Source organism: Marmota marmota, unplaced genomic scaffold (genome assembly GCF_001458135.2).
Source record: "Marmota marmota marmota unplaced genomic scaffold, marMar, whole genome shotgun sequence".
Classification (NCBI taxonomy): Eukaryota; Metazoa; Chordata; class Mammalia; order Rodentia; family Sciuridae; genus Marmota; species Marmota marmota.
The window spans coordinates 10,112,563-10,127,542 of record NW_026000153.1 but is presented as its reverse complement, the minus strand read 5'-3'; the positions used below and the strand labels follow the sequence as shown (position 1 = coordinate 10,127,542).

Below are 14,980 nucleotides of genomic sequence, written 5' to 3'. Positions count from 1 at the left end.
GGGATAGTAGAGGATAGGAAAGGCAGCAGAACACAACAGACACTAGTATGGCAATATGTAAATCAATGGATGTGTAACTGATGTGATTCTGCAATCTGTATTTGGGGTAAAAATGGGAGCTCATAACCCACTTGAATCAAAGTGTGAAATATGATATATCAAGAATTATGTAATGTTTTGAACAGCCAACAATAAAAAATTAAAAAAAAAAAAAAAACACCTGCAGAAACCCCCAAGCCAAGTTAGGGGTGCATTTTACACAATGATATAAAAAGAGAACAGGTATGATATAAAAATGATGGTACCTAGGAAATCTGAAATCATAATTGCAGAATATTACCTAGTAACTTTGCACTATTCAATGAGGCACCTATGAAAAAATTACACTTAGGTGAACACTAGGTCAATTAGCACTAAAATACTCAACAGCCACTGCCAGGTGAAAATACACTTAGACCATGGTGGTTGTAAGGATTTTTGTTTTTACAGTTTAGAAAATTCAATGGAAAAAAGAAAACAGTAAAAGCCCAGGACTGACTGACAGGCATTCAGTCATTTTCTTCACTCCTACTTATCCCTTCTTATGCTCTCCCTATCATTCTCTCCCAACTTTTAGGAAGCCAGTAATAACACATTAAATGTACACTTAATACTGAAGACACATACTGAACTAAAAAGACTGGAATTTGGCTCCTTGGCCCCTTATGTCCTGTTTTTCTCTAGTCCCCTTCTTCCTACATATCTTCAGTGGGTACTCAGCATATGCCAGGCACAGGTAGCAGGGCTGAGAAAACTATAGTCACTGTCCTTACAGAACTGCCAGTATGCTGGGAACACCAGAAAATCAAAGGCTAGTGAAGAGAAGAGATACCTAGTTCTACAGCAAGTGTCCATTGGTGCCAGGAAGCAATGCCTAAAGTGAGATCTGAAGAAAGGGCCAAAGTCATGATTTCCAACCCCTGATAAATATCTACCTTGTATAATCCCATCTTTGCATATGAGCCAGACTTGTGCGTTTGATCAATGTCATATGTGGTTAGGTTATGTTAACTGGCAAAAGAGAAGAAATTATATGGGTATAATTAAGGTTCCTAATCAGTTCTGACTTTGAGTTATCAAAAGGAAGATTATCCTAAGTGAGCCTGATGAATAGGTGAGTCCCTAACATGGGTCTATAAGTCAGAGAGGGGCTGTCCTATTGGTATTGAATAAGAAAGCTATTCTATAGCTGCAAGAAACAGAATTCTGCTGATAACCACATGAGCTTAGAAGAGGATTCTGAGACTCAGGAAACTCAGACCTCCCTGGCACCAAGATTGCAGCCTAACAAAGGACCAGCTAAGTATGCCCAAAATCCTAATCTATGTAAGCCACGAAATAATAAATAAATTGTCATAACCAGCTATACATCAATAGAAAATTAATCTCAAGCTCAGCAACAGAAGGCAGCTCTGAGGCTGGTGGCTGCTGTGTTCTGATAAGGCTATCAGGCACTTACATGGAAGATAACAGGGAGAACAGAGTCGCACAATGTTCTTTGTGCATAGCAAAGAACATTCTCAACTTGGCCCACTTTAGGAAAATGAAAACTGATGCACCCAAAGTCAGCGGCAAGCCTTAGAAATCTAATCTCCTAACTTAAAGGCAACCACAAACTCTCCACTTAAACTGCCTTCCCAAATCCTACATAATCCAAAAAACAAAACCCCTGAGAAAATGGGTTGAGGCAAATTTGACAGGGAAAGCTGATCTCTATTTTAAGTTTCCTTACCACTTTTAACAACAAAAGCAGATTTTTGTAAAGTATGACTTTAATGTTAACAAGGTCCTTTTAAATAAATAGGGTCATTTTTATTTAAATGCCAAAATAGCCTGGTTTGTATTATGGGTAAGCAATCTAGGAATTATAATATTTTATACATCTTTTTTCAGTTAGGGAAAAAGGAAAAAAAAAAGAAATCCCTATTGTTTTTTATTTTGTTTTTTCTTGTCTTTAGAAACATATTAATGACCCCCACTCAAATTTCTGGTGCTGGGTAGATAAAATGAGTTATACTGAGTTATATTTTACATCAAATCATTAAAATATATATGCAGGAATTCCAGAGACTAACACTTTCATTAAGAAGTGCATCAGAAATTCTCTAAAGCTCCAAAAACTGGTAAAAAAAAAAATAACAGCAACACTGCAAACTGAGTATCTCAATGATGGAGAGTCAATGTAATTTCCCAAGATAAGTTTAAAGTGACAAGTTAGTGTCAGCACTAAAACAGCTTGGAGTAAATTTAGCAGAAACTTCTCTTGGAAGGATCCCAATAAACTTATACAGAAGTTGACTCCAAGAAAAGATCTGAAGTCAAGAGTGGTAGGGAACCTTGCTTTACTATAGACACTTCTGTACATTTTAACAGTGTGGTGTGCATTATCTGTTTAGAAATATTTGAACCTGGCAATGGTGCACACCTGTAGTCCCAGATACTCAGGAGGTTGAGGCAGGAGGACTGTTTGAGCCCACAAGTTCATGACCAGTCTGGGCAGAACCTTGTCTCTAAAAGTTTTTTTTTTTTTTTTTTTAAATTACAAAAACTAAGTCACAAAGTGTCTCCCTGGAACACTGCTGCAATGACAGTTGTGGTTACTGAAGAGGAAAAAAATTAACAAAAGAAAAATTTAATCAAAAACTAAATTTTAGGTTTCCCCTAAATTTAAATGCCAATTAGTAAGAAACTACTGCCTCCTCAACCATGTGTTGTTTTCAATCACCTTCAGAAATCTCTGCCTACAAATGGCCTTTGAAATTGCTGGAAGAGGAAGAGGGTAGCAAGACCAAGGGCTACTGAAACAACTCTCATTCAGATGCTATTCCCTGCTATATCTCTGGAGCCCTCTTGACTCTGGGTCTCCTACTTCTTATCCCACTGACAGACCTTTGATCCAAAAGAGGGTTTGTACTCATTTGGGATGCAAAACCTGAGGCAAGCCATCATCCAGGCTGATAATATAAAATAATTATCAAGGAATTTGGTCATGTCTAAATGGAAGGAAGGCAGAAGTTAAGGAAAGAACCACTTTTATGGAGGCAACAGACAATACACAGTTATGATTGCCAAAACAAGTTTGGTTAAAAGCAAACAGCCAGGTTGGCACACAGCTAACTCAGCTTTTTCATCTTAAAATGTTTAAACAATAGGACAGTTTACTCTGTTAACACAGAGAGCATGATTATTCTTATACAAGATTTTTTATTAAAAATGTTTATTCCTATAGATGGTAAGGGTCTGGTTCCCTCCAAAATAGCCTCATAGCAATATTCTGAAAGGCATGATCATCTTCCAGGTCATTCTCAAAGGATGGAGAAAAGACTCTTTATTCATAATCTTTTATTGTACAAATTACAATCTAAAACTAATAATGTTCAACCTATCACCAAAACTATCACCATTATTCATAGTTTTCTTTTCTTTAGTCAGTAATTTTTCTGTACAAATGAGCCCAATTAAAATTCCCTATGCATGTGGCTAATTCTTGTTTATCAGAGCCCCTAATGGTTGGCCAGATTTTGGAAGTTAGTGTGCAAAACTGATGTTTTACTTCTTTCTTTTCATTTTACAAAACATCATAGGATAATTGTTAAGTAAAATATAAAAATTAAAACTACTCGAGCACAATGGTGCACACCAGGGAATCCCAGCAACTTGGAAGGCTGAGGCAAGAAGATCACAAAGCCAGGCTCAGCCACTTCGCAAGGTGTTACACAATGTAGTGAGACCTCTCTCAAAATAAAAGAATATTAAAATAAAGGGCTGGAGATGCAGCTCAGTGGTAAAGCAACCCTGGGTTCAATTTCCAGTACCAATAATAAATAAATAAATAAATATATGTTAAAACTATTAGAAAATGCAAGCCATGGGGTCACAACCAACCAAAATAGAAAGAGAAAGCACAATGAAATCAAAGATAAGAGATCTTATAGAAAATAAACCCCACTTGACAAATAAAAGACTAATTTTTTTCTATCTTTCATCAAAGTATTGTGGACAATTAATATTTCATGTTCTATATGAAGAAAGAGAACGGAATTTGACCTATACAGCTTGAAACACACCTTACTCATTTATGATCCTCTAATAACAAACATATATTCAGATAACAAATACATTATTGTTCATGAAAGAACCCCAAATTAAAAGATGATTTTCAGTCCAAGTAAATATAGAAAAGCTGCCAAAACTGTCTGTTTGATTCCCAATGATCTCATTTGTTTTCATCAAACAATATTGAGTCTTTTCAAATTAGATTAATCTTTTGCCCAGTTATTAGGCTATTTGGATAAAAATTTATAACCATTATTAGCATAAGAATAATCTCAAAAGTACTTTGAAATAGTTATTTGAGAGGAATTAGTTATAATATACTTATTTTTTGTTTGAAAGAATATTCTGGCTTCACAAAAGTTAAGAGCAATTTGGTAAGAAGCACTATCCCACTAAAATCTGGCACAGGGATCAGTAAATACTTATTGAATTAATGAATAAATGGAACATATGAGCAATCTGATTAAATCAAATAAGAACACAAATATACACATATGCACACACAAACACACACACATACACAAACACACACACAAAAAAAATTTCTAAGAATACTTGTAGAAATCTGAGTTGTCCTAAAGTAGGTCTACTCTACTACCTTCTCTTTAATATCAACATCTATTTCAGAAAAAAATAAGCAGAAATTAGGATAGGATTGTCATTTTATTGTCTGACTCTTCCCTAAACAATCAGTAATCAAAACAATTTTTTTTTTACTTTAACATGTTCCCTAGGTGACATGGGATGCAATAATTACATAATGTCTATGCACAATTTCTTGCCTCCATGTGTACCATGACCTGCATCTGGGAACCCTCTCCAGACCAGGCCTCTATGGCTCTGATCCCTCTATGGCTCTGATTCGCTTTAACTTGATAATAGAAATATGGTGCCTCTTTGGAAACCTTGCAGAATCTCCCAGATCTGTGGCCCTTGAGCATCTTCTTTCCCTATTCCTCCTCACTCTGGCATGCCTTCCCTGGACAACTTCCCCACTTGCTGGTGTTTCTTTGTGCATCCTAGTAGAGCAAATTCCTTGAGGACATGAACACCTTCCACTTGATCTTTGGAAAACTAATACCTTGGTAACCGAATGATTCAAATTCCCTAGGCCTTCAGTTTCCTCATTTATAAAAATAAAGAAATTACCTCCTTGCTGTGAAGACTAGTGATGAGCATAAACCAGCTAACCTAGTATCTAGCAATGGGGGAAACATTGGCTTTGGTACTTCCATGAAGATAACAGGGGGAAAAGACTTTAAAATACTCCAGATATTCACCTCTCAACCAGCAGGGCTTCAACAGCATGAAATGTCAGGTCAAGTGCCCATGACTGTTGTGAGCCCCAGATCAGAGCTCTTGGGAGATACAAGCAGGTAACACTTTTCAGAACACCATAAGGAGATCCCAACTTATAAGATTATTGTTCCTGTGGCAACAGCATCAGCACTGAGAAGCTGTGTGCCTAACCTGCAGCCTGACCTCGAATAAAGAAAGATAATGACTCTTAAAAACCTATCAGGACCTCTGTGACCCTATATGACTGATGCACAATACAGATAAACTTCTGTAACTATTTAAAGGAATAAAGTGAGGCTCCACATAATCATAAATAAATCATGCACTTAATTAAAAAGTGGCCCAATTAGAAGAAGTATACATAGAAGTAAGCAGAAATACAACTATGAACTAATACAGAGACTTCAAATGGCCCAAATTTCTTAAGAAGACAGTGCAGAAAGAGAAAAATAATATGCCTTCTTCTCTTTGTACTTTCCCCATATGGATATAGCAAAACAAACAGAAAAAAATTGTAGTCTCTGAATTTTTTCCAAGGCTTTCAAATGCAGAGTGTGTTGTATGATGAAAAGAATGAGGATGATAATAATAGTATATCTCAAAAGAAAAATCATTCTTAGGAATAACAGATGGTAAAACATTGTCCCTCTCTTCATTTGCCTGTATTCCAAATTTGTTCAATTCTGTGAATGCAGTTCTGCAGTATTGAACCCAAATCTGTGAAGACAGCATCATTCAAGTCTCAATTTATTGACAACAGTTGGTGCATTCTACAACCCACTGGGAAACATAAGGGCGATGATGGCCCTCAGTGAGGCTCTTGATAGCATTTCTCACCCACAGAAAGAGGGGAGGAAAATATCCCTCATGATACAGAGAAAAGCAGAGAACTGGCATAAGAGTGTGAATGTGGTGGTCTAAATTGAGGCAATCAGCTGGATGGAATGAAACAAGGGAATCTGGCAAGCTTTACAGGCAGGTGTATCATCTTTTAGGGAGAAAGGACTCTCAACAGAATAGGACAGGAAAATTTACCTTTTGGGTAGCCTTTTAATAATGTCCATCAGAATTTAAAGCATGCACCCACACACCCACACCACATACCACACACACAAACACACACACACGTGGACACACACATGCACTTATCACATGCATGTATGCACACACACGCACAAGCGCACACACGCACATGCACACACACAACACACACCACTTTTGGTCACAAGTTTCACAGACACATGTAGGCACACAGCAGGCATGGCAAGGTGGCCTCCATGCTGCTTAGAAAAGTCTTAAATCCAGATATATATCGTCTGGGAGATGTTAAATGAATTATTGCACATCAATGCTATGGAACCCATAAAACAACTGGAAAAGCATGAACTGGCCTGGGAAAATTCCTAAGTCATATTATTGGAGATTTTAAAAAAGCAAACTGCAAAAGACTATGTAGTTTCATTCCATTTCCATACAAATAAAAGCACACACACAAAATTATATATATGACTGCAAGAGGCCTGGGAAAGATATAATACATTGACGACAGTGATTATTTCTAAGCAGTTGACAGTTATTATTTCTTGCATTTTTTTAGGCTCAAAAAGGACTCTCTTTCCCCTTTCCTGGCAAAATGTTTTGGTGTGGTAATGCATTAATGTAGTGGTTATCTAATGAAAGTTAAAATTAAACATAGCTGTGCTAGGAAAGAGAAGGAGAGAAAGAGAGAAGTCAGAAAAGAAAAAGACCCCAGAAGATGATGGGAAATGGTTAGCCAGTTCTTGGGATTCAAGTTCTCCTACTTCCACTTATTTACACAACTGAACAACTAAAAAAGACTTTGCCTAAGCTTCAGCAGCATATCAACATCTGAGTTCGATCTTCTCAGCTTTTAGGGTATGCTCGGCTTGATTCTTGTATCATCATTCTAATTACGTACAATTTTCAAAAAAGAAATAAACAAAGGGTCATGGAAACAAACAGTTTCCCAGCTACAAAAGCAAAGAGACTTATCACCCCAAAATGCTGACTAGGACAGATAATGACTATCAGCCTCCACAGAATGTGGCTCTTCTTCCTCATAAACAACCTCGCTCTTCTCCCCTTCCTTTATCTGGTAGCAGGATCCTCCAGCCTCAGTGTACCCAGGGTCTCAAAGGAGACTTGAGCAAGAGCCCAGGCCCAGAGCTCCTGATACAGCACGTCTACAAGATTGATGGTGGGACCACCTAGAGCTGTCCCTGTCTCTGTCACTTACTTGCTCTGTGATCTTAGGAAAGTGAATAAACCTCTCAATGACACTATTTGCTCATGTATAAAATGGAGCTCAGGTAGCGCCTCCCATATACTGGTGTCAGATTCAGTGCCTGGCTCCAAGTACACAGTCCCAGAGAACTGCCTCTGCTATTTCAACAAAGAAGATGACCATCTTGGTGACTATAATTACTACTGGGCAAGGCCCAGGTATTTGCATTGTAACAGCTACTTCCATGACACATTACATTTTGAGAATGTTTATATTCATGATTCCCGGTGGTGGGGAGGGGTGATGACAGACCACAAGAAACAGTCCTCAAGGGTCACTTGAAGCAATTAAAGTTTTCACTATAGCTCCTCTAAGAAGCCTGAAAGACCCAAACCCTGTACCCATCCATCTCTCTAGGTTAGATACACACTGTGCGCATCTCTGCAGGAGGCCTGACCACTTCACCTGGGGAGCAGCTTTCAAAACCACTCTGAATGCAGTTGCCTTTCAGAATACAGGAAATGTTGGTCCATTGTTAACTGATTTGAAAAATTAGACACTCAAGGCCAGGTGCAGTGGCACATATCTGTAGTCCCAGCAGCTCAAAAAGATGAGACAGGAGGATTGTGAGTTCAAAGCCAGCCTCGGCCAGGGGCAAGGTGCTAAGCAATTCAGTGAGACTCTGTCTCTAAATAAAACACAAAATAGGGCTGGGGTTGTGACTCAGTAGTCAAGTGCCCCTGAGTTTGATACCTGGTACCAAAAAAAAAAAAAAAAAAAAATTAGACTCTCAATTTTTTTGCTAAGAAAAATTTATTGCATATTATATTTATAAATTATTTAATTTATATATTATTCCTATATCTGATTAAATTTTTTGACCCTTTGGCAGCTTTGCCTAGAGATTGTTTGGTTCTAAAATAAAATATTATCAGCAAACTTCTGGGTTAGCATGATTCCCCATTGAATCACTCCATTAAAAACAGAAAAAAACCCTTAATGTTAGCACGTAGATGCCTGTTAGAAAATTTAGCAGAAACACAGCTGCTACTGGCTCAGAATTTCTGCAACATACTAATGATTTGTTGTGGTGGTGGTGTTTTTCCCTTTGTGAACAGAAGATAACAAAAGCTTAGGAGGGGTTTACCAGATTCATGGGTGACCAAAGCCCAAGTGGCCTCTGAGTTAATACCAAAATCTGCACTACACTCAGTGCCCTCTTGAGACTATCTTTGGGATCACTCTTCCTTTGCTGCACAATGCATTTTAGTTTCAGCTTATCATCACCTTTGTTCAAGACTAAAGCACAGGGTACAATCTAAATGCCCCCAAATTGGGTTAGAAATGATCAAATAATTGCTAATACTTTCCCACAACAGAATCTTATGTATGTACCTGTTAAGAACAATATGTCCAGATAAATGGAGATGATATACCCTAACATTAATCTGTAAAATAATAATAATAATAATAATAATAAGAAGAAGAAGAAGAAGAAGAAGAAGAAGAAGAAGAAGAAATACAACTAGTAAGATATCAATGACATAAATACTCTCATGTGGGAAAAATACAAAAATCAATATACCAAATATTAACAATTTTTTATATTAATTTACCAAAAGTTAAAATTGTTAGTTTCTGGATGGTGAGATGAAAAGTAATATCAGCTTTTCTATAGTTTGGACTCTTTTTCAAAGCTTTTCATATAAGCAGTAATAACTATTCTAATCAGAAAAACATAAATGAAACAAAATCCTAGTAGTCTTAATACCTAAGAGTGAATAAATGAATACAACATGCTTTCTTTCTTTTCTTTTTTTTTTTTTTTTTTTTTTTTTTGTTCCAGGGATTGATTCTAGGAGTGCTGAACCACTGAGTTACATCCCCAGCCCTTTTTTTATTTTTTTATTAATTTATTTTGAGACATGATCTTGCTAAGTTGCTTAGGGCTTCGCCAAGTGGCTGAGGCTGGCTTTGACCTTGCATTCCTCCTGCCTTAGCCCCCCAAGCTGCTGCAAGGTGTGTGCCACAGTGACCAGCTATGCTGTGCTTTCTAAAACCCATGAGATAAGCCTTGTTTTGTGAAGTAGAGAGAGAAAAGCAAGTACCTTTAGCATCCTCACCCAGGGCCCCTGAAAAGTCAAATGCCTTCAGGGTCTCTGTCAGGAAGGGCCACTTCAGAGTGAGTAGAGATTCCTGACCTCCCTACAGATGCCTTGAAATTACTATCCTAAAGAGAACTCAGGGAGCTGAATTCACTGGTCTATTCTTGGATCTAGATAAATTAGAAAAGGCTTATCTAGTTAGAAAGGTTTATCTTGATCATCCAAAAGGATGCTCAGAAAATGTGTCTGTCTTGGATTATTTTTTTTCCCTTGGAAGACTAGGGTAAATGAAGAAAAGGGTGAATAAAATGGATATAGCCAGATGAGAAGGAGAGGAGGGCTATTGCTTGACACACCAGAATAGCCCAAGTTCCCTTATGTACCAGGGATCATTGGGAAAAGAAACACAGTGATAATGTGTGCAAAGAGAAAAAACATTTTGCACTAATTTTCCTTTAACTCCCTATAACACTGTCACTATGCTCACTTGACAGGCAATAAATGGGGGAAGGGAGGATCCAGGTCTCCACTGCTCTCATGGTAATGGTGTTGAGTTAGTTAGCTTCCAGTGGCTCCATACACAGTACCACAAAAGTGGTACACACAGTTGGACAGTAGAATGGGGTTATCCAGGCTGTGAAAGATGGGGAGGGGAATAGGTAGAGGTTGGCCATTAGGTACAAAAGCACAGTTAGACAAAAGGAATACATTCTGATGTTCTATAGCACAGAAAAGTGACTATTGTTAAAATAACTTACTATATATTTCAAAGCAGCTGGAAGAAAGGATTTTAAGTGTTCCCAACACAAAGAAATGGTGCATGTTTGAAAGGATTGATATGCTAATTGGCCATATCTGATCATTATACTTTGAATGAATATATGGATATATCACATTGTGTTCCATAAATGTGTATGCTTATTTTACAATTGATTAAAAATAATAATAATAATAAAGACAACAGGAATTTATTCTCTCACAGTTCTGGAGACTGGGAGTCCAAAATCAAGGTTCTAGCACACAGTGCTCTACCTGCAGGATCTGAAGAAGGCCCTCCTGGCCTTTGCCCAGCTCTCCTGGCCCTAGGCACTCCTTGGTTTATAGCAGCATCACTCTAGTATCTGTGTCTCTGGTCCCATGGCCTTCTTCTCAGTGTATCTGTCTCTGTCTATTCCTTTTCTTATAAAGACATCGGTCACAGTGGATTTGGACCCACCCTGCTCCTGTATGACCTCACCTTAACTAATTATATCTGCAAGATCCTATTCCCAAACCAAGGTCACCTTTTCTAAGGTTCCAAGTGGTCATGAAATTTTGGGGAACACTTCCACCCAGCACTGTAGGGTTCTGACTTGGGAGCATGGCTCCTGAGCCCACGCCCCGAGTTCCTGCTTTTACATGGCCTCCTGGGTGCACCTCATGGTGGTGCACTATCTGCACATACACTGCACAATGTCAAGACCCCCATCCCATCCTCAATGAGCTGCTCATCTCCTTAACACGAGTGAGATACCAAAGAAAGAAAAGCATATCACTAAAGTGTCCTCTTCTGGATGCCAGAAAAGTTGAAGAGTGTGGAATGAGGGTGGATGGCCTTGGACATAGGCAGCCTCCAGACAGGGTAGGAGGAAGGGGCTGCACTGAGCTAAGACAAGGTGCCACCAGAACAGCCCTCAAGACAGAGCAGGAGTGCCGGAGCAGGACGGGAACCGAGGCTGGAGTTAGAAGATCTCAGAGCTGCTTCACAAACAAGCAAAGGGACTGAGATTTAATTTTGGAAGGAAAGAAAAAAAATGTAATAGGGGTAAAATTCAGGTTTAAGAACTCCTCTGGCCGAGGAGGGCAGGGTGAGCACAGAGCCTGGAAAAACCAAGTTGTCAAAACCTATTGACAAAACACGCTGGGGCGCTTGTGCACGGATATGCACCGGCATCATGACTACATCTTCTCCATTGACAAGTCAACAACTTGCCTTAGAAAATGAGCACGGTATGCAGATGCTCACTGTACCTTCATTCCTTCACCGGGGAGTCCCCTTCCAGGCAGTCCCTTAATCCATATGCAGGCATACCCCAGCTTCCCTCCAATACCCGACCGCACCTCAGCCAAGAGCCGAATAAAAAGGAAGGTGAGAGAAGGAGAAATAAAAATATGTAAGCCACAGCCAAAAGAGAAAGCAGCCAGGAGAGAACTCACCTTTGCATCGCTCACAGCAGGCGCCCCTCTGCTTGATGGCCAGCGCACAGTCTCTGGACAGCACTGGGCACTTCTCTCTCTTACACGTCACTTCTTTGTTCTAGGCAAAAAAAAAAAGAAACAAGAGATATTTGAAATCAACTTCAAACAGAGTTCCCAGCATCCTAACCCATGACGGAAGTTTTCCTCTATATCTTGCTTTCATCTTAGCAAGAAGTTCTGTGATAGCAAATAGAATTTTTCTCTCTCTGAAACAGAAATATCCATCCAGGACCATGGGACTTTTGGAAAGCACAGGGCTTTTAGAGATGAGAGGAGCTGAAAAGCCCTTTCTGTAAAAGCCAACTTTGCCCAGATAACCGAATGCTCAGGGAGAAGCTTTCTCCAGCTGCATTCTAAGGTTTCCTTTTAGTACACACTCCAGAAATGATAATATTTGTGTAAATCATATTTTGCCCATTGGGCTACCTGGGCCAGGACTGCATCGTGAGAACAAAAATATTTTCTCATGGCCGTCCAACAATCCTTAATAGTTGAGTGCATTAAAATGCAGCAATCTAAAGTTCCAACTCAAATAATGACAAAGTTGAGTATTGAATCAGCTCAGTAAGAGAAAAAATAATATTCCACATGCCAAGCAGAGACACAGTCGTCAGTGTTTTATAGCCGTGGGACAGCTGCGTTACATTAGCACTTATGCTAATGAAAGTGTGGTAAGCATTTGCATCTTTGGTTTTATTCCGAAAGGTTAGCTGTTAAAATGTCTCAGAGAAGATCCAAACATGATGTGTATGCCTGTCTGTAGGAGTGCGCCCACACAATCCAAAAGACTATGTCAAAGAACTGCACCGAGATTTGAGTCTTAATAAGAGTTTACTAGGTGTTGTGGCTTTCATTCTTACTTCAGTCCTATGAGGTAAATTTTGTCATCATCCGCATTTTACAAATAAGAAAACTGCTGTTCAGAGAGATTCTCAGACTTTTCCAACTTGACACAGCTTCACGACGGGAGAGGTGGAACTCAAGCTTAATGTCACAAATGTGTGCACACGGCTCCCTAACCTGGGTTAAGGCTGGTGCTACCAACTCCGTTGCCTGGTGTGAGAGTAGCTTGGAGAGGAGCAACTGGCCAGCTCTGCTCACCTTAAAATAAACCTAGATCCCTCCTGGAATATGGACTGAAGGAATCCCAACTCAACCCTGATGGTGAACTTGAGAAGACTCACAAACGTTCCCCCACACTTCAATATTAGAGACCAAGGAAGAGTTCACCTCACTATCTCTAGTCTAGAACCAAGAAGATGTGTGCATGTGTAAATGTGAATGAGTGTGTGTATGTTTGTGTGTGTGTGTGTGTGTGTGTGTGTGGTCTTGAAGGCTGGGAGCCTAAGCCAAGCCCATATATTGAAATCCGTCCCCAAGGCTATTGTTCTAAGATAAAATTTATCACCTACATTATATCAAATTCTCTGGCCTCTGATACATTCCCAGGGTCTAATTCTAAGATTAATCCAGATTGTCACCCTCTATCTTTTCATCAGATATTTTGTGAGCCCCAGAACCCCAATATCTTGAATTCAACCCTCACAGCTCCCCTGAGTGGGTCAGGGGGTATTAGGAGGACAGGGCCCACCTTCCAACAGCTCCATTCCTGCATTAGTTCTGTTGTTTCCTTGCCATATGATTTTGCAAGACCTCTTGAGTCCCACCACAACCCATGTAAACAGCCTGAGGCTATCCCTGGACCTGCCCAACCACCCAGAGACTGAGCTTCAATCCACTGCCCATACCTGAACCCCATTCCTGTAGGGCTGTTGTTGCTGATGGTCTGCATTTATCATTTACTGGTAGGATTGGAGGGTGTGGCTTCTAAGCAATTCTCTCTCTCTCTCTCCCTCTCTCTCTCTCTCTCTTCCCCCTTCCTCTCTCTTGTTTTTGGGGTAGCTGGTGTTTTCTGGTGTTTTTCTGGTGGTGAAGTGCCTTCCTGGGGTTAGCCTCATTTACTCCTTAAGATTCTGTGAGACAGTAGTCTTCATCCTTAACTGCAAATGAGAAACCCCCATGGAGTTCTTAACAAAGGCTGAAGCTGCGGCCTACCCCTTGAATCTCATCTGTCATCTAAGGACAAGCATTAGTGTATTTTCCAACTCCCAGGTAATCTGAGGCCAGCCTGGATTGTGAACTACTGCTCTAAAGAGAGTATGCTTATTCCTGAAGAGGCTAGGAATGAGTGAGGAGGTGAAGGAGCTGTCCACTCTTCCTCTGAACAACAGACTGGGCGTTCTGGCTCCAAGCTCCTTCCCTCACTTTGATTCTTTACAATGAGGGTGGTATCAAAGCTAACTGTAAGTTGCAGCCCATAGATTTATTTTTTAATAACATTTCTCAAATAACAAACATAGCATAGTGACGGTCAGATATTAAATTAAAGAGATCTATGTTAAAAAATTAAGAGTATCATCAAACTAATTCTCACCAAAATCATCAAGAATAGCTGTCAGACACACAGGCTGCTGGGCCTTATTAAGTGTGAGTTTGCTTTGACAAGTGCAGCTTCTGCAAGTCCTGTTTTGACACAGACTGCCCCACTCCAGGTTGACTGTGACAGGAGTTTTTTCCACAAGCAGACTTTGTCACCACAGCTTGATGCACTCAGCCAGCCTGGCTGCACCCTTAGAGAAGGGCCACCAGAAGTGCGGGTCCTCCCTCCTGAAAGGAAGATTCCTCAGGCACAGGGAGTTCAAAGCTCTCAGGCACAGTGGCAGTCAGAGTGGTGTGAAGATGCAATTTGGGATCTGGTAAATAAGAAGGCACACATTCTTCCATAGGAACTCCTTGCTAAATTATAAACCTGGGAGTCAGTCAAAATCTATAACAGGATCCCAAGATTCATAATAAATAGCTTGTAATTACAGTCCAGCACAAAAGTTATTCTAACCAGATGGTTTGTAGATTCACATCTGGATTTTTTTTTTTTTTTCTGTACAGAGAAAGAGAGGGGGACAGAGAGAACAAAACTAAACCTGTAGGCTTAGTGGAG

The 14,980-nt window shown here is 39.6% G+C and overlaps 1 protein-coding gene across 5 annotated transcripts in view; it reads right to left on the bottom strand.

Moving 5' to 3' along the window:
* Positions 1-14,980, bottom strand: part of Bmper (BMP binding endothelial regulator) — a 245,404-nt gene that overhangs the window by 202,733 nt on the left and 27,691 nt on the right. For all 5 annotated transcript variants that reach the window (XM_048786454.1, XM_048786453.1, XM_015490216.2 and 2 more), the window contains exon 3: positions 11,941-12,040. In XM_048786454.1, coding sequence (XP_048642411.1) covers positions 11,941-12,040 — 100 coding nt within the window. The remainder of the gene's footprint in view (positions 1-11,940; positions 12,041-14,980) is intronic.